This window comes from Enhydra lutris, unplaced genomic scaffold (assembly GCF_002288905.1).
Source record: "Enhydra lutris kenyoni isolate GAN:26980312 unplaced genomic scaffold, ASM228890v2 scaffoldscaffold15, whole genome shotgun sequence".
NCBI lineage: Eukaryota > Metazoa > Chordata > Mammalia > Carnivora > Mustelidae > Enhydra > Enhydra lutris.
Genome location: NW_019154099.1, coordinates 62,791,002 through 62,812,922, shown reverse-complemented (window position 1 = coordinate 62,812,922; position 21,921 = coordinate 62,791,002). Strand labels below are relative to the sequence as shown.

General features: G+C 62.3%; 1 protein-coding gene across 2 annotated transcripts; it reads right to left on the bottom strand.

Annotated features, from left to right (window-relative positions):
- Positions 1-6,054: 6,054 nt before the first annotated feature.
- On the bottom strand, positions 6,055-18,846 carry LOC111146998 (coagulation factor X). Of its 2 annotated transcripts, none has more exons than XM_022502827.1 (8): positions 18,777-18,846; positions 16,788-16,948; positions 13,451-13,475; positions 11,996-12,109; positions 10,460-10,591; positions 9,446-9,699; positions 7,386-7,503; positions 6,055-6,648 (listed from the first exon to the last, which is right to left on the bottom strand). In XM_022502827.1, the coding sequence occupies exons 1-8, from the start codon at positions 18,844-18,846 to the stop codon at positions 6,065-6,067; spliced, it is 1,458 nt and encodes a 485-aa protein (XP_022358535.1). In that variant the 3' UTR covers positions 6,055-6,064. The 2 variants fall into 2 exon arrangements, with proteins under 2 accessions (XP_022358535.1, XP_022358536.1); XM_022502828.1 differs by having other exon boundaries at positions 7,396-7,503.
- Between the last annotated feature and the right edge of the window lie 3,075 nt (positions 18,847-21,921).

The window sequence follows — 21,921 nt, the reverse complement described above, 5'->3', positions numbered from 1 at the left end:
CGGGCACGCTGGCAGGACGCCGGCATCTGCGTGTGCTCGCGCATCTATGCTGTTCTCAGGGCTCGGGGGGAGGTGACCCCGGGCTTGGGCTCCCCACTCCAGTTCAGGGAGGCCTCACCTGCCGCGGCTCCCGCCTCCTCACGGCCTGGAGTGGGTTCCCACAGCAAGTGTCCCAAAGGGACCAGCCCGCCTCCCGCATTGTACGCAGTGTCCTCTCCGCCCCAGGCACATCCAGACTCCAGCTGAGGGACGTCCGCGTCCTGGAGGGCATGTGTAGAGCCTGTGCCGTGGATTTCTGGCCTCCGGGCTCTCGGCCTCTGGAGCCACCGCTCCCCGGCCAGCTTCCAGAGCAGGATAGCCAGCGTGGCCACCGGGCAGGCACAGAGTCACCACGTGTTCTCCTGGGCATGAGGGAGGGTGAGCTGGTGCTGCTGCCCGAGGACGCCCCGCAGCCTGGTGTGGACTGGGGTTCCCACGGCCATCGGGTGCTCCTCGGAGCCGTGAGCAGCGCCCAGGAGTCCGCGTTTGGCTGTCACTGCCGTGGAGGAGACAGACCTCGGTTCCGCGCCTCTGTTTGGTCTTGGCCTGTGCGTTTGGTGGCGCACCTCGGGGGTGAACACAGAGCCCTGGGCCCTGTGGCTGCTCTGTGGGGGAGCGGGCCTCACCTCTGCATGGCGGGAGGCGGTCTGGCCCTGGTGACGGTCTCCTGTTCTTGAGCTGCAGGGGACTGATGTCTGGAACCCTGCCAGTAAGTTCTACGGGAGAGGAGAGCGGGGCTGTGGTTCCTGGGCAGGGCTCGCAGCTGCAGGCCACACCGGCAGCCCCGGGGGTCTGTCTGGAGCCGGACTTGCCATGGGAGTGGGGCCACCTGAGCGCTCCCCGCCTGAGCACAGGGCTGCCCCTTCCTGGCTTGTGCTCCGCAGCCCTCGCGGGCCGTGCCTCCTGACTTCACGGCAGTTCGAAACCACGCAGCCCGCCCGCTGGGACTGAGATGCGCTCCCCGCCTCCCCCCCCACCCCGCCCGGCCGCCTGCGCGGGGTGAGCACAGTTGTTTCTGTCGGGTCCTTCCGGGAACGGGCTGGCACGTCCGGACTGGCCCCGCGTGTCTCATTCTGGTGGGAGGCGGCACTGTCAGAAACGGAGAGCAAACGTGGTGTGTCTGAGAATCGCAACACTCGGGGTGCTGGGGTGTGCGACGCTTGCTCTCGGGGTTGTGCGTTCGAGCCCCACGTGGGGTGCGGAGTTTGCTTACATAAGTTTAAAGAAAAAAATGAATCGTAACACTCAAAAGTCTGAACTGTGTTTGAACTCTGTATTTCACTCAAAAGAATATTTCAGTCAACGTTTTTAATCTCTTAAATCAGTCCTCTGCCCCGCAGGCCCCGGCCCCCGCCAGTGCGTGTGCGGGTGGGGTGGGGGGCCTGCAGCTGCCCAGCGCCCCCGGACCGGGACGGGGCTGGCGCTGGAGGGGAGCGGAGCCGGCCGGCACCTGATGTCCGCGGCATTCCCGGCCCTTTGCTCACGGGGCCCGTGAGGTGCGCTCCGCGGGAAGGCCGGTTTGGGGCCGCACGGCGCTCCCGGCTCTGCCCGCCGAGCTGTGTCCTCGCGAGGACGACGCCTGTGGTTCTGTGCTCTCCAGCTCGCTCTCCGCTGTCCTTGGGAGAAGCCGCTGTTCCCGTTTGGAGACGGAGGCACCATGATGTCGCTGGCCCGCCAAGGGTCCCTGGGCAGCTTCGGGAGCAGAGCGGAGAGGCGCAGCCGTGCACCAGCGGCTCCCAGACCTGGTGGGAGGCCGTCCCGGGCGCAGCCTGTGTGAGGCCCGCAGCCTTCCCGCCTCGTGCTCTGGAGCCTCGCTCTAGGCCGTGTTGCCCTCGGGGTTCGGGTCTGCGTGGCTGCGGCGTGGCTGCGGGGCCTTGGAGAAGCGGACCCTCTGGGCAGGAGCTTCCCGGCCGTCCTGGGCTCTGCGGGCCGAGGATGGGCTTGTGCTCTGCCACAGAGCTAGTCGGGCAAGTAGCCGGTTTGGCTAAAGCCTGTGCGCGTGGGGAGGCGTGGTGGGACGGGAAGCTGGACAGCTGGCATGTGCCTGCAGAGCCCCCTCCGCACACCAGTGTCTGGCCGGGTGCTGGGAGTCGAGCAGGAAGCCAGATGGTCCTGGGCGGCCAGTCATGGGGCAGGACCTCACCAGTCACCGTGCACAGCGAACCAGGGCTCCAGACAGAGCGCACGTCAGGGAGCTGCAGAGAAGCCGTCCGTCAGACACCAGAACTAGAAGGCGAGGCGGCAGGGCCAGCAAGGGCGTGAAGCCATCTTCCCACCGAAGCGTGAAGGGTGGGTCGGCATCAGCTTGGGGGCCGGAGGATGGCAAGTGGGAGCGTTTCAGACGGAGGCAAAGGATGGCAGGGAGCAGCCTCACAGTTCCGAGACCAGCACTGGGGGGACAAAGAGGGTGGACAAGGGGTAGGAGCCCCTGATTTCCAGCTGGGTGCCTAGTGCCGAGGGCGGCCATGTGGCCGAGGGCTGGCCATCAGGCTGCAGGCAGAAGGGCAGGCCGCAGCTCCCGGGAAACTTGTTAAAAGACGACTGGTGTTTCCCTCCCTCCATCCTGCCCCCTGGGACACAGACGTGATGGCTGGAGCTCTAAGAGCCATTCTGGAATACGAGGATAATAGCCGGTTCGCAGACGGCTGAGCAGTGACGGATTGGGTCGCGCTCACCTTTCTCTCCTTTTATTTTGTCGCTCCTCTTGATTCCTCATGATGCCAGCCCCATGACGCATTTACCGAAAGCGACATACAGTGTGTGTTCACTCCCCGCTTTTGTTAAAGGATTTGTGGCTGCTTCTCTGATCCACGAGCCCCTGTGGCTATTCCGGGTCACATAAGATTGTGCACCTTGCCGCAGACGGTCTAACGGCACGCATGGGTCTCATACAAACCACACTTGCCCTGGCGCGACACGGCGACGGTTCGGACAGTGCAGGGACAGTACCCGCTTGATGCTCCCCGGTCGTGCTCCTTGCCATGTGGAGGGCGTGCTTGGCCGGGACGTCTGGGAGAGACGGGCATGTGTCCCGGGGGTCCGAGGCGCGTCCCAGCCCCGCACTGAGAGCATCAACAGAGAGAGGTTAAAGTGGTTTTAGCCACATACTTACCTAACACAGTAGACCCCAAACAGTGTCATTCTAACGCGGTCTCCGTTTGCACATTATGGGTTTGGGCTTACGTTCCTGTTTCTGGGTGTGCAGGACGCTGGAGCTGCTAAGAGAGCACAGGGCTGCGGGGCTGAGGGGTTGAGCGCGCGGGGTGGTGGCTGTGGTCGGGACCGGCTGTCAGCCCGCTGCCAGCTGGACCCTGCACCGCCTGAGGAGGGAATCAGCGCCTGCGTCGCTCTGGGAGGGTGGCTTGGACCCCGCAGGCCACGCTGGAGAAAGACACCCCCCCCCACTGCCCCCATGGCTCCAGGAACAGCCGAGTCAGCAGATCAGGGCCTCCCTGAGGGCTCCGACGGGCAGGACAGGGAGGCCCAGGAGCAGTGCCCACGGCCACCGAGAACGGGTCTGCAGACACAGGCCCGAGGCCACAGGGCTGCTGCAAACGTCCACGCAGGGCGCGGACGAGAACTTCACTGGATGCGCTGTCTCCACGTCTGTTCCGCCCCGTGTCTACCCGTCCGAGGCGAGGAGCTGAGAGCTCTGGAGCCGGCAGGCCTCCCTAGAGCGAGGTCACAGGAAACGGGGGCAGTCGGTGCCGTGCACGCAGCCCCCTGCGACAAGGCTCCGGCTGCCACGTCGGTGGCTCTGGGCAGGGGATGCAGGCTGAGCACGGCGGTCGCTGGAGCTCACCTGCCAGGAGCGTGGGGGACACACCAGAGGGCAGGAAGTCCCAATGAGCCCCACTGCCAGCAGGAGGCGCAGCGTGATGGGGCCCGTCTGGGAGAAACCCACAGCCAGCAAGCGGCCTGGAGGGGCTTGGGCCGACCCCGCGGGCACAAAGGGCCACCCTGAGAGCACAGAGGGCTGGCCCGAGGGTGGCGCCTGCCTGAGACCCGTGTGGAGGCCAGAGTGGCAGGAGGTGTCCCCGAGGCGGTGCGGCGAGTGTTTCCGGGGCCTCGCGCCACACAACCAGTGGACCCAGGAGGCGTTTCGCAAGAACCAAGTATGTCCTCCAACCTGAGAACTGCTCTCAGCACCGCGGGGGACCTCACCATCCCTCTGGATCCAACCACATGCCCCCCTGCCCCGCGCCGACACCTGTGGGTGCTCTGGCTCCAGAGAAAGCCACCTGTCCCGTCTGGGAGGAAGAGGCACTTCTTGCCAGTGCTCGGACACGGAATATTGTGCTTCTGAAGGGTGTTCCCACGGGGGTTGGTGTCCTCGGGGACCTGCCTTGACCAGCAACTCCTGGGGTGGCCGTAGCGGGGGGGCTGCCCCTATACAGAACCCTACTGATGAGGCCGCTCCATCCCACCTTTGAACTCAGGCTCCGCTGCAGAAGCCCCCCATGTGGGGGGGGGCAACTGTGACCCTTCACAGGATGGGGGGCGGGCGACGGAGCAGGCGGGCTCACTGGGATGGTCCTGAGACCCCTACCTCTCTCGGGGCCACACTCACGCCCTCTGTTCCCCCATGGCCCAGGGTCCACCCCAGCTGCTCATGTCCCGCAGGGGCCAGCCTGGCTGAGGTCCGTGCACGCGAGGTGGTTCCCTCAGCTCCGGCCCCCGGTGGCAGTGACACTCGGGGAGGGGCTTGGCTCTGGGCACGGGGGCCAGCAGATGGACCCATCGTGTCCCACCATCTCCTCCAGAACCTCACTGACTGGAGTCTACTTCTGGATAAGCTGACCCGGGGAGAGAACGGGGCTCCCCCTTCTCCCCGTCCTGCCTCGGTCTCCCCCTCTGAGGCACACGTGAGGCCGGTCGCCCATCAGCAGCCAACAGCGAGAGATGGGAGCCGTAGCAGGGAAGGTGGTTTTCACCCGTGGGCCTTCTGCCCGTTCTCTGGGCCCCAGACCACCTCTGACCTCCGAACCCGTGCGGGGCATGCCACTGCACCGAGCAAGGGGACAGCCGTCTGCGGCGGCGGCCGAGGCCTCTGTCCAGGAGGGCCTCCGCCCCATGCGGCCCTCGGCCTCTGACCGGCTCGGGAACCTGCGTACCCGGTCACATTGATTTTCCGAACCGTGTGATGCCCACTGTTTACCAAACACTCTGCCCAGCTTGTGACATTCGGGGCCGTCTTCGTGCCCGAACTTTGAAACTTTGCTTAGCGAAGTTACACAAAGCACAAACTGTGCGGGGGCGTTTGGAAAACGCCCCGGCGGGTCTGGGCTGACCTGCCGCGTAGCATGTTGCTTCTCATGACCGCTTCGGCTGGGGGCATGGAGCACACGGATGGGGACAGAAATTGTTGCGTCCCTCCCGCGGCCCCACCAGCACATTGAGCACACTCGGGGTCCCTGCGGGCCGCGTCCACACTGACTGAATGCTGGGGCTGGGGGCAGCCGCCTCCGGGAGCCTAGGAGCTGCTCAGGGGACGGCGGTGGCCCCGGCTGAGGCCAGCATGAGGCCAGGAGGGAGAAGCAGCTGCTAGGTCCACGCAGACGCGTCCCTGCCCGTGAGAGGCTCTCAGAGAGGCTCCCCCCGGGGACGCATTCCCACCCTGTCTCAGTGCCGGGCCCCCCACCCCACCCCGGGCCGTGGGCTGCCAGATCCCTGCTCCCAGCACCCAGTAATTCGAGTGTCCTGAGCCACGCCACAGCCCGAAGAAATCAAACCTCGAGGGACCTGCTCTGCCCAGGAACGGCCCATCGTGGTTCTGTTCATCCCCCGGGGTCCAGACTCCTATCCCTCAACATACAGCGTTTCCCGAAGCAGCTCCCCAGCCCGGCGAGGGAAAGGCAGGGTCCTGCGTCCCGAAGGAACGTGGTCTTCAGCAGAGCAAGAGGAAAGCAGCGCAGGGAACCGACCCGGACCGCGCTGTCCTGGACGGGAGACGGGCTCTGGGCGCGGCCCGTGTGGGCACAAACGAGACACCAGCGGCTGCCTGTGGGGCTTGAGGGGAATGATTTTAATGAGGGGCAGGGTCCCCCGTGGGCGCCGGGGCCGTGGACTTGGCTTTCATGGATCTGTCGATCCACTTGAGGAAGTTGGTGACCTTGGTGTAGACCCCGTACTTCCCTTTGCGCGCACATCCTTCTCCCCAGCTGACAATGCCCGTGACGAAGTAGGTGTCCCTGAACCGGGTGACGTGGGGGCCCCCGCTGTCCCCCTGGCAGGCGTCCTCGGGCTTCGAGTCGTAGCCGGCGCAGAACATGTTCTGGGTGATGCTGAAGCTGCTGGACAGCTTGCACGTGTTCCTGTCCACGTACGGCACCTCCATCATCTTGAGGGTGCTGGACAGGCGGCCCTTCTCGTGGGTCTTCCCGAAGCCGCTGACGATGCCCGTCTTCTGCGTCATGAGCGTGGACTCGGCCCAGTCCTTCTGGGGCAGGCAGGCGGGCGCCACGTTCATGCGGAAGGTGATGGGCGTCCTCAGCCTGATGACGGCGATGTCGAAGTCGTAGGTCTCCCTGACGAAGCGGTTGTGCCTGATGACCATCTCCACCTCGTGTGCGACCTCGTTGCCTTCCTCCTTGTCCGTGTCCCGTTCACCTGCGGGGGGGCGCAGACACGGAGGGGCTCGGCTCGGGGTGGGCCGGGCACTCACCCACGGCGCTGCTGCTCCGAGCGGCCCTCTCCGTCCGTACGGGAAGTGGGGTGCGGCCACCGGAAATCTGAGCAACAAGGGGGAGCTCAAAGCAAAGAATGACCTCCAGGGTCGCTCCCTGGGGCGACCGCAGGTCACACTCCATAACCAGGGCCAGCACATCAGGCACACGTGTCCCGGGACTGCCGGGCCGCGGGGGCGCCAGCTCCGGACCTGGGACGTGCCAAGTGTCAATTCTCAGAGGGGAAAGAAAACACAAACTCAAAAGGTCTCATTGATACTTTTAAAATTGATGACACGTTGAACTACTACTACTACAGTTTCGGATATACTGGGTGAAGATACGTCACTCAAATTATTCCGCCTGTCGGGGAGAGCTAACGATCGCAGCGCGGCCGCGCTTGTGGCTGGCGCTGCGAGAGGAGGACGCACGTTACAAAACATGCGGGCCACGCGCTGGGCCCTGGAAGTCTTCCTGGAGGAAGGGACGCAGAGGGGAGGCTCGCGACTCTGGGCCTGGACTGGCACGCATCGGGGCCACCCTCCTCCCTGCTCTGTGGCCCCCCCACCTGCGCCTCAGTGTCCCCTGTGTGAACTAGTGTTTCCGGCTAGCGGCTCCAGAGGTAAGGAAATGACGGGGGTCCCGCCGGGCGGGGGGGCAGGGGGTCGTGTGGCCACTTACCTACCCTTACCGTGAACTTCTTGGCCTGTTGGAGACAGTGAGCCGCCGTGAGGACGTAGTACTCGCTCAGGATGGTGCCTCCGCAGAAGCCCTCGTTCTCCTCGTTGATGAGCAGAGCCTGCGAGGGGCACCGCGGTCAGGTGGGGTCTGACTCCAGCTTCCTCTCCACATCCTCGCCGGGGCCAGGGACTACCCCTGCTGCCCTCCCCGCTGGGACCTGCAGACCCTCTGTCGGGCTCGCGGTGGGGATGCCCCGGGGGGGGGGTCTGGTCAGGTTTGGGCAGCTCCTGCGCCCGGAGCAGACATTTGCTGAAGCCCCACGGAGGGCCCGGCACGGCACGCAGGGACGGTTCTGCCGTGCTTCCGCGGTTTCTACACCCAGACCACGGGCTCCGGGGTCAGAGCAGTCGCGTCCCCTCCAGAGCTCTCATAGAAACCTGATTTCCCATGTGAAAACGTTTGCTACATGGCTATGAAATTCAACCAAGACCCGTCAGGCGCGTCTTCAGGGAGAAATTAACGGTGTCTGGGGTAGGTCGTCCCCCAAGGGGCCACAGAGGCCCCCGTCAAGGGCAATGTCCTTGGAATCCACGGGCTCCCCCTAGAGGGGACCCTCTCTCTGGCAGGATGAGCACTGGGGGCCACGGCGGACAGCACCCCTTCCCCCAGAGAGCAGGGCCGCGAATCTGGAGACAGAGTGCCCGCTGCGGGGTGCGACCCGGCCTTCCTGGCTGGGGGTGTCTGCCGGCCCATGGGATAAGCAGCACCTCAGGCTCAGAGAAAGCCCTTGAAGACTGCTGTGATGTGCGGGAAATGACACGGACGCCCTGTCTGTGCATGACCCTTGAGCCCCTAAGCCAGCCTGGGTGGCCAGTGAGGGACAGTCTTCCCGTACCCGGACCCCAGCTCCTCCCCTAACATGGAGGGAGGCCGCCAGGTTGGGCTGGGGAGCAGGACTTGGGAGTCCCCCAGACAGGATTACCGCCGCCCACGAACATCCCCGCACCCTCTCCGCCTACGGAATGCCGTCCAGAGCCATGGCCATGCCGCCTGGGCTCGGAGGTCGGGGGGGGCTCCACCGGCCGCCCCCACAGAGCTGCATGTGCACCTAGCAGGGGTGCGTGTCCCGCACCAACTCCAGCTGGGGTGGCTCGGCTGGGCTCGTGCCCCTTCCTAGATCTGGACATGCACACGTCGGGCAGAGCTTGTCTCACGGCCCATGCCCCGCGCCCGCGCCACATTGGACCCACGGCCCATGCCCCGCGCCCGCGCCACATCGGACCCACGGCCCATGCCCCGCGTCCGCGCCACATCGGACCCACGCTGTTCTCTCTGAATGTGCCCCGGCCTCCTGATAGTTTAGGCAAACGCACCCCGTTGCGGAGCTGTGAGTAGGGGCTAGCTGAGCCCATTGTTGGGGTTTTGCTTGTAGGAGAAGCCGTGTTGGCTTGGGGTCCTGAACGCTAAGCCCTGAGTGCGGATTGCCAGATAGGACAGAGGACACCCAGTTCAACCCGAATCAGATAAACAGCAGTTTTTAGTGTCAACGCGTCCCACGTGGTCTTTGGGACACACTCACGTTAAAAACTGGTCATCGTTTATCTGAGGCTCCAAGCACAAGTGCCGTGTTGTTCTTTGCCAGCTCGGGCGACCTCAGTCCAAATCAACAAGTGGAAAGGGGTTTTTTACCTCGGCAAACACACGATGCACTTTCTCCAAATACTACCTGCCTGACAAGGATTTACATGTTCGGTGAAACATCTTTAACTGAATTAGAGAGGAAATGAGGGGAACGAGTCTCCCGCCGGTGGTCGGAAGAGCCAGACGAGGGCTTGGTGGCACCGGGCAGCCCCCACCCCACCCCACCCCTGGCCGACCCGAGCCTGCAGCCAGAGTGGGTCGGGGCCACAGGACTACGTCTTCTGTCTGTCTTTCATGGGCGCACCGTGGGGGGTGGGTGGGGATGGGGGACAGGGCCCACGTTACATGTCTGCTCCGTCCACCTTGGAGCCGGAGGGATGTGCCCCTGCCTGTGCCACCCAGACCCTCTGCGTGGTCACCTGCCAGGGGCATTCGCCGTCTTTGCAGTCCTGCCCGCCCACGATCCGGACCAGGCCGCTCGAGTCCTCCGCGGGGCTGCTGTCTGTCTCGTTGAACGGCAGCAGCAACAGGGTGCTCTGGGTGGCAGGCAGGTCCCCGGGGTCATACTGTTCCTGCGTGCCGGCCTCGGCCTCTGAGGGACCCTGGCCACTGTGGGCGATCTCCACGGACCTTTTACTGCGCCCCGTCGTGGTTTTGCCACAGGGGAAAGGCTCTGGAAGGACACAGGCTGGCTTCAGCAGGGCGAGACCCTCCCTGTCCCACACGCACAGCTCTCCCAACCCGACCTGGAGGAGGGTGGGGGAGCAGAGGGGACCCCTGAGAGCCCGGGTTACATGACGGAGGCCACTGCCACAGGGCAGGGACATGCCCACCTTCTGGAACGCCCGAGACTCAGCACCCCGACCAGAGCTGTGGGTTAGACGGGGTGCCCGGCTTTGAGGAGCACGTGAGGCCCCCGTGAGGCCCCGTGAGAAGCAGGTGGAGTTAAGAGAGGGGGCGGCCTCTCAGAAGCTCTGGCCCAGGGGTGTCCTCGGTGGGGCGGAGGTCCTGCTCATGTCCCCTCCCTAGGCCGTGCCCTCTGAGAGCCTCCAGGCCAGACTCAGGGCCCGGCTTCCATCACAGAGAAGGAAACTAAAGACCCATCGCTGGGGCCTAGACGACCGACGCCTCCGTGGCTCCCCTTGCGGCTCTCTGCACCCGCCCTGCCACATCCCTGGCCCCGAGAGTCAGCCCGTGCTGCCCCACACCCACTCCAACTCCCAGCCTCCCGGGGCAACGGGGCATGCCAAGGTCACAGGCAGGTCATGGTGCTTCAGGGTTGGCTGGGAGCCAGGCACCACCCCCGTCTTCACCGGCATCTGGGGGGTTAGGCAATCCTGCTGGCCCGTTCCTCAGACGGTTCCCAGAAACCCTGAGTCTGTCCCCTCCCCTTGTGGCCCCCCTGGGACGCCGGCGGGCCCGCCCACTCCTACCTGTGGAGATGCAGGACTTGCCGTTGTCTGCGAGGACGTAGCCGCTGGTGCAGGAGCACACCACGGAGCTCTGCTCCTCCCTGCAGAACTGCTCGCAGTCCCCGTTGTCCACACTGCACAGCTTCCGCATGGCTGTAGGAGGGGACAGCCCGGGGAACCGAGGCTGCGCCAAGCCCGGAGGACAGACGGCAGCTCCAGACGCCCACCCGCCCACCCCACAGTGGACCCGCCAGCTGGAGCGAGGGGCCAGAACCATGCAACTGAGCCCCTCAGTGGGGCCCAAGCCAACAGGATGGGGGCCCAAAGCAGGCCAGGAGCCGGGGACCACCCCTCCGTGTCCACACCGATCTCGCCCCACCGCTCCCCGGACCACGTGGGGACAGCACGGTGTCTGCAGGGCCCCGGGCGCCAGACCTCCAGGAGATCTCGCAGAAACCTCAGCGTGCCCTGGGTGGGCCCTGGAGGCTGGCGGGTCTCAAGTTCAGCCCTCAGAAGGGCACACGCCCTGCCCCGCAGCCGCGAGCCCTGTGCACACAGGCCCCGGCAGGAGGACGGGCCGGGGATGGGTGCTCAGGCCGAGCTGGGGTGGGAGGGGTGCTGCGAGCCCGTCCACGGAGGCTGGAGGATCCCTCACGACGTAGAGGGGCTGGGACGCATCTCAGAGCCCGGGGTCTGGGCGGGGGTGTGCACTGGACTCGGGCCACCTGGCCCATCAGGGGACGCTCTCTACATGGAGAACCTGTGGGGCTTCAGGGTCATCGAGGCGAGGCTGAGGGGATCCCCCGTGGAGCGGCCTGTTGTCTCCAGCACACATGCCACCCCCGACCCCCACCTCACGTCCCCAGTGCCACCATGGCCGACTACGTCACGTTCCACCATTTGGGTTTTGGTGGCGAAATAATGACAGTGAGAAGACCCACGTTAGTGCCACTGTGGAGAACACGCACGGTGGCCCGGGGCTGCGCTGCGTGGTGAGCGGCAGAGGTGGGCGGGCGGGCCCCGCGGGGATGAGCCCACCGAGGCCGGAGCTCAGGGCCCATTCTGCAGATCACGAAGGTCCTCTTCTTGGGGGAACCGGCTAATACAGATCTAATGTTTATTAAATTAATCACCAAATCAGGAAAACTCTCGGTGACTTTTCCACGTAGAATGCATTGAAGGTATCATGTTTCTATAACTGGACGAACCCGGAATTTGGAATTGACGTTCGTACTAAGAGAAGTGAGTGGAAGGTGGTGACTCAGAGCCGGGACCGCAAAACTGTAGCTGGTGTGGGGTGGGGGTCACCGGAGAGAGTGGCTCCTCTGAGTTACGGGCCCCGTGCTCCACGAACATGCCACGGCCTCGCAGAGGAAGGGACGTGGCTGTGTGTCTGCCACCTAGAGCCGAGCAGACCGTGGGCCACTTGGCTCTGCTGGGCCCACAAGGGCACAGCGCGTGGGAGCGCAGACTCGCACCTACGAGGCTGGGCTCCTTCCCTCGTTCCTGCCCTGCCGGGTAAGCCCGAGCTGAAGGGACCCTGGGAAGAGAACTCACACAGTTCGCAGTTTTTGCCTTCGTATCCTTCCAAGCAGGCGCACGTGTACTCGCCGAGGCCGTCTTTGCACTGGCCCTCATTCTGGCAAGGACTGCTCTCACACTGGTCACCATCTGCAGAGACGGGGTTTGGGAACCTGAGCTGGCCAGCAGCTCCCACGGCCATGGAAATGGCTTTGCTGTGTTGATCTTGGCACGTGCTGTTCGGATGGCTGGAATAAACTCGAAATCCCTCCTGTCTCCCCGTAAGCGTGTCTCCCATCTGGACCTCATTTTACCCCCACCTTTTGTGGCTCTACCTACGCGATGCTCTGATCTAACTGGGCTGTTGATCAGCTTTGCTGTTTCTGCTGGGATGTTTGACAGTGTGTTTTCAGCAGAGTGAGGAGCTCGGGGCTAGTGACCATGTGGGACCGGCTGGGAGGTCAGAGGGCAGGGGATTGCCGGATACCCACTGCCAGGCTTAGCACTGGCAAGCACGTGAGGCCCCGTGAGGCCCCGTGAGGCCCCGTGAGAAGCAGGTGGAGTTAAGAGAGGGGGCGGCCTCTCAGAAGCTCTGGCCCAGGGGTGTCCTCGGTGGGGCGGAGGTCCTGCTCATGTCCCCTCCCTAGGCCGTGCCCTCTGAGAGCCTCCAGGCCAGACTCAGGGCCCGGCTTCCATCACAGAGAAGGAAACTAAAGCCCATCGCTGGGGTTTTTCCCACATGGCCTGGAGGGAAAAGCAGAGCGCAAAGATTACTGTCCAGCAGGAACACGGGGCATCACGCTTCTCCGTGCCTGCGGACAATCTGTTTTAGAGACAGGTCCGATTGGCATTTTGAGAAATTGGGAGAGTGTTACCAGAATGAAACATGACTCATGATTTGTACCGTTTCACAAGCCGGCAAACATTCCATCTTCTTAGACAACCTATCCTTTCAGACCCTGTTCTTTGCTTCTGCCTAATGCCTTGGATTAAGAAAGTTATCATAGAGTTTGGTACTCCGCAAGTGAGAGTGAACTAATTAAGTCTACATTTAAGTAAACAACAAAACTAGAATTAGCATCAAGTTAAAAAAACGATTTCACTGGGACGCCTGGGTGGCTCAGTTGGTTAAGCAGCTGCCTTCGGCTCAGGTCATGATCCCAGCGTCCTGGGATCGAGTCCCACATTGGGCTCCTTGCTCATCAGGGAGCCTGCTTCTCCCTCTGCCTCTGCCTGCCATTCTGTGTGCCTGTGCTTGCTCTCTCTCCCTCTCTCTCTGACAGATAAATGGATGAAATCTTTAAAAAAAAAAAAAAAAGATTTCACAATAACTATTATGAAAACACTCAGAGAGGAAAAGTCTCAGGTGAGTAAGACGTAAGCAGGAACAGAAAGGAAACTGAGGAAGAATTTCCAAAACTCAAACACGATTTCTCCCTATTTCAGTGTCCGAACGAACCCCACCCAATATTAGAATAGAAGGCATCTTACCTGCGTATTTATTCCAGAATTCAGTCTAAAAGGGGAAAGAAGATTTTAAAATATGTTAGGGAGAACACCGACGTCTCACACGACCACCGCACTCAGCCTCAGTAGGACCCTTTGCCAAGCGGAGCCCTTCCCTGGTGCCTTCGCTCTGGGGCTCCTCAGCCTGCGAGGGGACGCTCAGACCTGGCGCGTCTGACAGATGGGACTGCCATCATCCTAGAGGCACCGGCTCTGCTGAAGCTTGGAGAATCTATCTCCAAGTTAATCACCAAGGAATGGATTGTACCAGAAATGGTTCACTCTGTTTGCTACACCCACGTGGGTCAACAAGTGGTTCTGAGTGAAGGTATCTGTGTCAGAGAGTCAGTCAGGGGTCAGATGCTTGGAGAATGCTCGTGTTAAATTGAGGAAATGGTAACTGGTCATTAGATTAAAACAGGCCACCAAAAGCCTGTATCACACTAAGAAATGTTCATAGTCTGAAAAATCAGTTTTGCTGTGTTCGTAGTTTGAGCAGACCGTGTCCCCCCTCCCAACTTCAGGTGTAACCTCAGAATGTGGTCTTCATGGAAATAGGGTGTGGGCCGATGAGATTAAGACTTGGAGAGGAGAACCCCGGCTCAGGGCCGACCCTGAGTGCTCTCAGGAGAGATGGAGAGGGCACGAGAGCCACATGTGGAGACAGCAGAGGTCTGAGGGCTGAGTCCATGAGGCCAGGAGGGCCCAGGATGGCTGGCAGCGCCCGACGCTCAGGGAGGGGCACCGAGCTCGTGCTCCCGCAGACCTCTGAAGGGAACCTTGCCACTCTCAGTGCTTGTGGCCCAGCTCCTGGGCGCCCGGAGGAGCTACGCTTGCCCAGAACCAAGGTCGGAATGACCCCGCAGAACCTCCAGGGCACAGGCTCTGTTGCTGCCCTGGGTGCACATTGTACGTCATTAGCGGATAACCGAAAGGAAACGTTTCAAACTAAAGAGAAGAGTAAAGGTCTCCCTGGGGCTCCTGGGCGGCTCAGTCGGTCAAGTCTCTGACTCTTGATCTCAGCTCAGGTCTTGATCTCAGGGTCCTGAATTCAAGCCCCGCGTTTAGCTCTGTGCTTGGAGCCCATTAAAAAAATGTATAGACGGGGGGGGGGGCGCCTTGGGGGCTCCATGGGTTAAGCCTCTGCCTTCGGCTCAGGTCTTGATCTCCGGGTCCTGGGATCGAGCCCCACATCGGGCTTCCTGCTCAGCAGGGAGTCTGCTTCCTCCTCTCTCTCTCTGTCTGCCTCTCTGCCTACTTGTGATCTCTCTCTCTCTCTCTGTCAAATAAATTTTAAAAGTCTTAAAAATATATATACATAATATGTCTGTATATGTCTGTATAGTTAAGAGCGAATGCCTCCCTAAGTCCCCACACCTCTGAAACCTGCAGCCTTGCACGTACTAAAGGCATAAGATACAGTTTGGAATTCCTGGAAGGTTCTTCATGATGGTTTGTAATTCTTGATGTAATAGGAAGAATATATAATCCTGTGTTCAATATTGCTTCCCTGGAGCTCTGGCTTCTGTGGGAAGGTTGTGTCTCATGGGCAGCCGTCCTCACCTGGGCTCGAATAAGACTCTATTCCTTTCCATATTTAAAGTGTTTGTTCATTTTGTGCTGATGCCTGCTAACACCTTGATTTGGACTCACAGCCTCTGGGGCTGTGAGAGTGAATTCTGGCCATTCTATGGTGCAGCCCAGAAGCTTCTGGAAACTCAGACACTGTCTCTTTAGAATTCCAGTGAGAAAAGAATCACACAGCAAAAATGGCTGTTTTGGTGTATAAGCCTGTGAAATCCAACGCAGGCCCAGTTGTGTGCCACCAGTGGCGTGGTCAAGACACAGCTGCCCCGGCCCCCGACATTCGCAGCCCGTAGCAGCAGCACCCCAGGCCCACAGATGTGCTCTTGGTCCCAGCCACGACTTCTGAGCACCTCGCACAACCTGCGAGGGGGACTAGCTCCTTCACGGGGACATCCCGGCCCCGAGGGCACCAGCGGCTTGTCGCCTCCCTGATTGGAAGGCTGCCGGTCGGTCCAGCGGCCATGGCTGCTCGTCCGGGGTGGTGCTGACCGGAGTCGTGACAGACGTTCACAGTCAGGCATCTGTGTGAGCAGGTGCACGCTCAGGAGTGGGGTTGCGGGGTCGGAGGGCAGCAGCGTCCGGGCCGCCACAACTGTCAGTTGCGGGTCCCGTCCATGGTTTCCAGCCTGCAGGTGGGGTTCGAGTCCCCATGAGGGCCCAGCAGGTCGCGAGAGCTGTGCGCACTTGCCCACCGTGCGTCCCTGGGACGTGTCTGGTCACAGCTTCTGCTCCGTGTGGCCCGTTGGTCACTGGCCTTCTCCCGCTGGGCTGGGCAAGTTCCTCTCATCCTCTGAGTTCAGATCCTCAGCCGGTGTCCGGTCAGCAAGCATCTTCTCAGTTAGTAGCTTGTGTCTTTATTCTTCAAGATTTCTCACAGAGCAAGTCTCAAATCTTGAGTAAACCTAATTTACCTGTTTTCTGTTTATGGGTCATGGTTTTGGTATGTCTAAGAAATATTGCCTAATTCCATATCATGACCATTTTCTCCCTGAAGGTTTGTGTTCTACCTTTAGGTCTAGGATAATTTTGAGTTAGTTTTGTACGGTGACACGTAGGTCGAGATGGGGAGTTGTCCCAATACCATCAGTTGAAAAAGACAATTCTTCCTTCATTGGGTTGTTTATGAATGTTTGTCAAATATCAATCAGCCTTATTTTTGTGGGTCTGTTTAGGGACTTCATAGTCTGTCCCACTGATCTATGTGTCTGTCCCTTTCCCGGAACACACGCTAACGGCTCTGCGGTCAGCGTGACTTCGTGGGGCGTCTGTAAGGCATGGACTGTGACTCCTTCTCTTCCTCAGACTTGTTCCAGCTGTTCTGAAGTCTTTGCTTCTCCGTATTTCCACATCTGGAGCCAGCTTGTCTCTATCTGAGGGGAGGTTTACCGACGGTGCCTTAACTAGGCAGGTGCCCACGTCAGTTATGGCGGCGGCCGTGCATTTGGGCAAAGGCCGCCAGGCTCCATGTCCCTGTGTGCGGCCCAACCCATGGAATTGCGGCCGAGGCCTTGAATCGTTTCTTAAATGAACACCTTACATTGTAGACTTGGCTTAACAAGACCTCCGGACGGCCTCACGACCCTCCCACCGGATGGGACCACAGCCGGCCCTCAGTGCCCCCACCGCCCCCGCGGGACAGCTCGGGGGCCCTGGGCTGCTCGCTGTCCCTGGCAGCGCCCTGGGCCAGCCTCCACGCAGGGGCGCAGCGGCAGGACGCCCGCGCACCAGCCCTTACCGTCTTGGCGGTGTCCTCGAAGACTTCTCGGGCCTCCTCGAAGGAGCACGTCTCCTCCATGCACTCTCTTTCCAGGTTCCCTTTCTTCATCTCTTCCAAAAACGAGTTTGCCCTGCGGACACGCCCCAGGACGCTGCTGGCGCGCTCCGGGCTGAGGAACACTAGTGGACAGGGAGGGCCGTGTCGCCTGTAAGGCCTCGGCACCTCCTGCTCTCCCGCTACCGGGCAGGATCTGCTCTTCCCCACGCAGCAAGAACCCTCCCACCTCGTGCCCGGCTCCCTCGTGACCCCAAAGTGACCAGGCCCTAGGCACCCTTCTGTGTGGAAGTCCACGTGCCCCATCCCGCCGCCCCCAGCCTCCTGCCTGTCCCCCAGAGCTTCACGTGGCTGCCCAAGCCCTCCCTCACCTCTCCCTGCTCTGGAGTCCTGGGGCTGCTGCCTCCTGGCCCCCCCCCGCCCCCAGCCCCCACAAGGGCTCAGATGCCGTTAAGTGGGGAGCGGCGGTGCTGCTGTGAGCACAATTATGAAGTCCTGGGACACACACACACACGCACGCGCGCATGCACACTTTCAAGAAATAGTACTTATTACAACATTTTTACTTGGTTTCTGTTCCATTTCACTTCAAAACCCACTGGATTGGTCTGTGACTCTCGAAAGACTCACGACGGGCCCGCTGAAAAGTGGCTGTGTCTCTCCCGCTCTCCCTCCTGCACTCTCCCGCTCTCCCTGGAGGCTGGGGCGCCCAGACGCTTTCTCGCCCCACACTCCCCTCTCTGCCTTCCTGCCCAATCAGAGGCGGCCCCCAGTTGCCGTCCTGGGTCCTGGTCTCCCCGTGGGCAGGCCCTCCGCTCAGAACGTCTCCCCACGCGCAGCACTGGACCCTGGACCAGCGCTGGGCTGCCGCGCCTCGGCACAGCTGGCTCCCCTGCTCCTTAAGCCGGCAGTGGGCCCCTGGGTGGCTCGGTTGGTTGGGCCGCTGCCTTCGGCTCTGGTCGTGATCCCGGAGTCCCAGGATCGAGTCCCGCATCGGGCTCCCAGCTCCACGGGGAGTCTGCTTCTCCCTCTGACCTCCCTTCTCATGCTGTCTCTCACTCGCTCTCTCTCTCAAATAAATAAATAAGATTTTATTAAATCTTAAAAAAAATAAGTAAAGCTGGCAAATGGGGCTCACCTGCCCATGTCTCTGAGTTGCGTTAGCTTGAGGTGGGTACACACTTAGTGCTCAATAAACGTTTGCTTCACTCCCACCTCAGGTTGCTTTCCTGCCCAAGGCAACGTGGGCGTCACCCCAAGTTTGACTCCAAACTCGAACTTGTCTGTGGACACCCCTTCACCCCAGAGGTCCGCCCGCTCCTGAGCTCGTGGGTCCCTCCCCGCTCCCATCTTCTCGCTTCCCACCGCCTCCGTGGCCTCGCACGCAGGGATCCCGCTGCCTGCCCCACCTGCCCCTCTCAGCCAGGGCAGGAACAGCCCCCGGCCCCCAACCTGCCCCGGGGCCACTGCTCCCCTGCCCTGTCTTCTGGCTTGGTTCTGCTTCCCCTTTTTTTGGCCTCTTCTCTCTGGACAGCCTGGAAGGTGCAGAAAACCCAGCTCTGTCCAGCCTTGAACCAGGCACCCTGTGCCCCTGCCCAAGCCAGCCCAGTGGGGGAGGCTTCCATCTCACTCTCTTCCTGCCACTGAAGCTCCTCTCTGCTGTGACCCCCGGGCCCCCCAGCTCGCTCTGGCCGTGGGGGGGCACGTCTCTCTGTCTCTCTTGGTCTCTCCCTCCTTCTCTGTCCATGAGCGTCTGTGTGTGACCCCTGTCTGCCGTCTGACTCCCCACCTGTGCCTGGCGTCAGGCTACCCTTGGCTGAGGCACCAGGCCTGGCCGCGTCATACCACGGGAGCCCCTGTGCCTCACTGGATTTGGGGCATCAGCCTGCCCCCGCCCTCCCTCCTTCTCCCTGAGGGCCATCTCTGCGATATGCAGAGCAAAGGGAAGCTTACCGCCGCCCCCGGGGAGCAGGACACCTGCCAGGGAGGCGCCAAGCAGAACAAGACACAGTGGGCCCGCCATGGTGCGGCTGAGGACAGTGCGTCCGTCCTGCCGTGACAGGTCCCTAGGGCAAGGTTCAGTCGCCCTGGCTCCAGGCAGCTGGTGGCCTTTCTCTTATCACTGCTTCCTGATTGGAGCCGGGGCTGCAAGGGGGCTGGGGGCAGGTGACCCCGCGGGCTGTGGCCACCCTGTCGCTGGGGCCCGGGGAGGTCCCGGGAGTTCATCCTCGTCACTTACGGCACCCAGGGGGCACGGGGACTGTTAGGAGACGATGAGCGTCATTTCCTAGCTTCCAGATGTTCCGTCTGCTCTGGGTTCATCCTTACGAGCATGACGAGAGCCGAGTGTCATTGCCCGTCTGTCCTCTGGGTGTAGATGGTCAGCTGCGGCCGCCTGACGCCCACGTGGGCCTCGAACCGGGACCTCTCGTGGCCTCTGTCTCTGGGTGGTGTCCGCAGTGCACAGAGCCCCAAGGGGTCCTGGTCCCCATTCCGCCCGCACATCAGGCTGGTCCCCTCCCCTCCAAGTCCTGGGGCTCCAACTGGCAGGTGTGTGCATCTGGGCCATGGGCTCCTGCACACACACTTCTGGGAGGACCCCCCTGCCCACCGTGGCCCGTGCCAGCCAGATGAGCCCGAGATCTCCACCCAGGCACCACGCTGTGGAGGCACCTGGAGGCGCGTAAGCGGGCGGGGGCCCAGCTCCTGACGGGGGCTTCGCCTCGCACACCCTCCGAGGGGGCCTCACAGCACTTCTGTTTCTCTCTCACAGCAAGGCCTGTCTGGCCACCGGGAGGGGACATGAGGACCGGCTACCCCACGGCCTGTCCACAGCCCCTTGGGAGGCACTGGACGAGCCCACTGCCCGCAGTACGTGGGGGCCTCCCCTGCTTGGCTTCCGCCCTGGGGTGGTCCCACACAGGGGCTCATCCCCTTGGAACACATGGCAGCACCTGGAACAGCTCAGGTCTGTGCCTGTGGAAAGCAGCTCAGCCCATGGTGGTCAGGCTGGGCAGGGAGGTGTGCGGGCTGCACAATGGGTGCAGGGCCCCTTGGCGGGGATGTGGGGGGTGGGGGAGAGACAGGGAGAGAGACAGGGAGGGAGACAGGGGCAGAGAGACACAGAGACAGGGAGAGAGAGATAGAGAGGGACCGAGATAGGGGCAGAGACGGGCAGAGAGGGACATAGACAGGGAGAGAGAGGGACAGAGACAGGGTCAGAGACAGAGACAAGGAGAAAGAGGGAGAGAGACAGGGCCAGAGACAGAGCCAGAGAGGGCAAGAGACCACCGTGCACCACAGCGCCCGGGACGCCTGATGCATGCTGCACATGGCGAGTGGCCACCGACGCCCACGGTCGCCTGGCCGTCAGCCTCACTCTGTCTGTGCCTGCTGGCTCCTGCTCTGTCCCAGGGTCTGCAGCGGTGTCTGGCACACAGTAAGTGCTCAACAAACTGGACAGACTGAAGGCGCCAGGGTCAGAGGCCGGTCTGCGGGGCCATGGCCGCTCCGTGCAGAACCAGGGCCCCGGAGAGCCTGCAGGGGTGACACGGCCTGTCTCTGTGTGTGCGATGTGGTCCCTGGTGCATTCCGCGTGCTGGGAGACTGGATCTGGGGTGAGCCCCTACCTGTCCCCAGCCCCCAGGGGATGCTAGAGGACAGGAGACCCATGCGCGGAAGAGAGAGGTGGGGGGTAGCCGGCCACGTGCGGGCACGTCGGGTGGGCTAGACTTTAGCGATTGTCCAGCGTCGCTGGCTACCCGTGCCGTGGCAGCTCTGTGAAGTGGGGGCCCGCATCTCCCACCGATGGCTGGGGAAACCGAGGCAGAGCCAGCAGCCCCAGGATCCCTTTTAGCCCTGTGTGCATCTGGATGGGCTCCCAGGGTAGCCCTTCAGCCCAGCCTCCCTTTTCTTTCCAGCACAGGGTCCGAGCCGCGAATCGGAGGACGCCAGAGGCTCGCAGACGGGCTTCCCCAGCGTGACATGACAGAGCCCTCCCAGGAGCCTCCTTTCACGTGTCAGGACCCGTCCTGGTGACCAGAGTCAGGGCTCCCATTTGCACACTGGGAGCCGCAGCTCCGAGCGGGAAAGCGGCTTGGCCAAGCGCAAGGGGCCGAGCTGGTCTGGGACAACGTGGCACACGCCCACCCCCCCGAGCCCTGGCCACGTCTGCCTCTGGGGACAGAGGATGGTCTCCGTCCTCACGGCTCTGTGCTGCCATTCTGAGTGGCCGAGGACGCCATGTAAGGAAGGCACGTGTCCCGGTAACGGAACACGGCTTGATCGCTCAGCCCGCAGGTTCTGGTGCCTGATCATACCGCTGCTGAGCACTGGTGGCGCTCCAGGGACCGTCCCCCCACGTATGTCCCAAGAGGGGGCTGGCGCCCGAGGGCTGTGCTCCTCCCCACTGGCGCGTTCGGGAGGCCCCGCTGCTGCGTCAGCTGCCCCCACGGACAGCTTCTTTCTCAGTCCACAGCCCGCGTGACTTGAGGCTGAGCAGGCCCCACCCTGAACGGCTGATAAAAGGTCACTGGGTCCTTCCCCCGATCAGGCTCGCGGGGCGGGACCGAGGAACCTGGTGTTCCCTGGGCCTCTCCTGGAGGACCATCATCGGCCTCGTTGGGGGGAGAACACCCAGCCCTGTGGTGTTTGGGGAACCCTCGGGGTGCTCTTGGATTCGAACACCAGCCTTCACGGAGGAAGGCTCATCGCTGGGGCGCTGTGAGCGGGAGAGCAAGACCGGCTCCAGGACAAGCGCCAGGGTCTCGGCGGGGGGAGCGTGAGCACACCGTGGAGGGCGGGCAGCCCCAATGTGCGCACAGGGCTGCACCGTTACCATGATATGGCAGAAGCTACGTGTACAGAAAGATCTGGAAGGCTCGCCGCCGACGCGAACGTGCTTCCAGACCATGACACAGAGTGGACACGTCGTCGAGAGAAAGGCCTGGACGGTAACGGCGGCCCCCGGGCAGCAACCCACACTGCGTGTGCACCACAAGGGTTGCCAGGCGCGCGAGGCCCTCCAGAAGCGGCGCGGCCGTCCCCCCTGCCCCGTCTCCCACCCCTCGCCCCCAGGAAGTGCAGGGGTGTTTCTGGA

What these genes read in the sequence shown, in the direction of transcription:
- LOC111146998 (XM_022502827.1), bottom strand. Translation starts at nt 18,846, where the DNA reads ATGGCGGGCCCACTGTGTCTTGTTCTGCTTGGCGCCTCCCTGGCAGGT. An exon ending in TCGAGGACACCGCCAAGACG is followed by an intron (nt 13,476 to 16,787) that starts GTAAGGGCTGGT and finishes TTCCCCTTTTAG; the next exon opens with ACTGAATTCTGGAATAAATA. An exon ending in AGGCAAAAACTGCGAACTGT is followed by an intron (nt 10,592 to 11,995) that starts GTGAGTTCTCTT and finishes CCCCTCCTACAG; the next exon opens with CCATGCGGAAGCTGTGCAGT.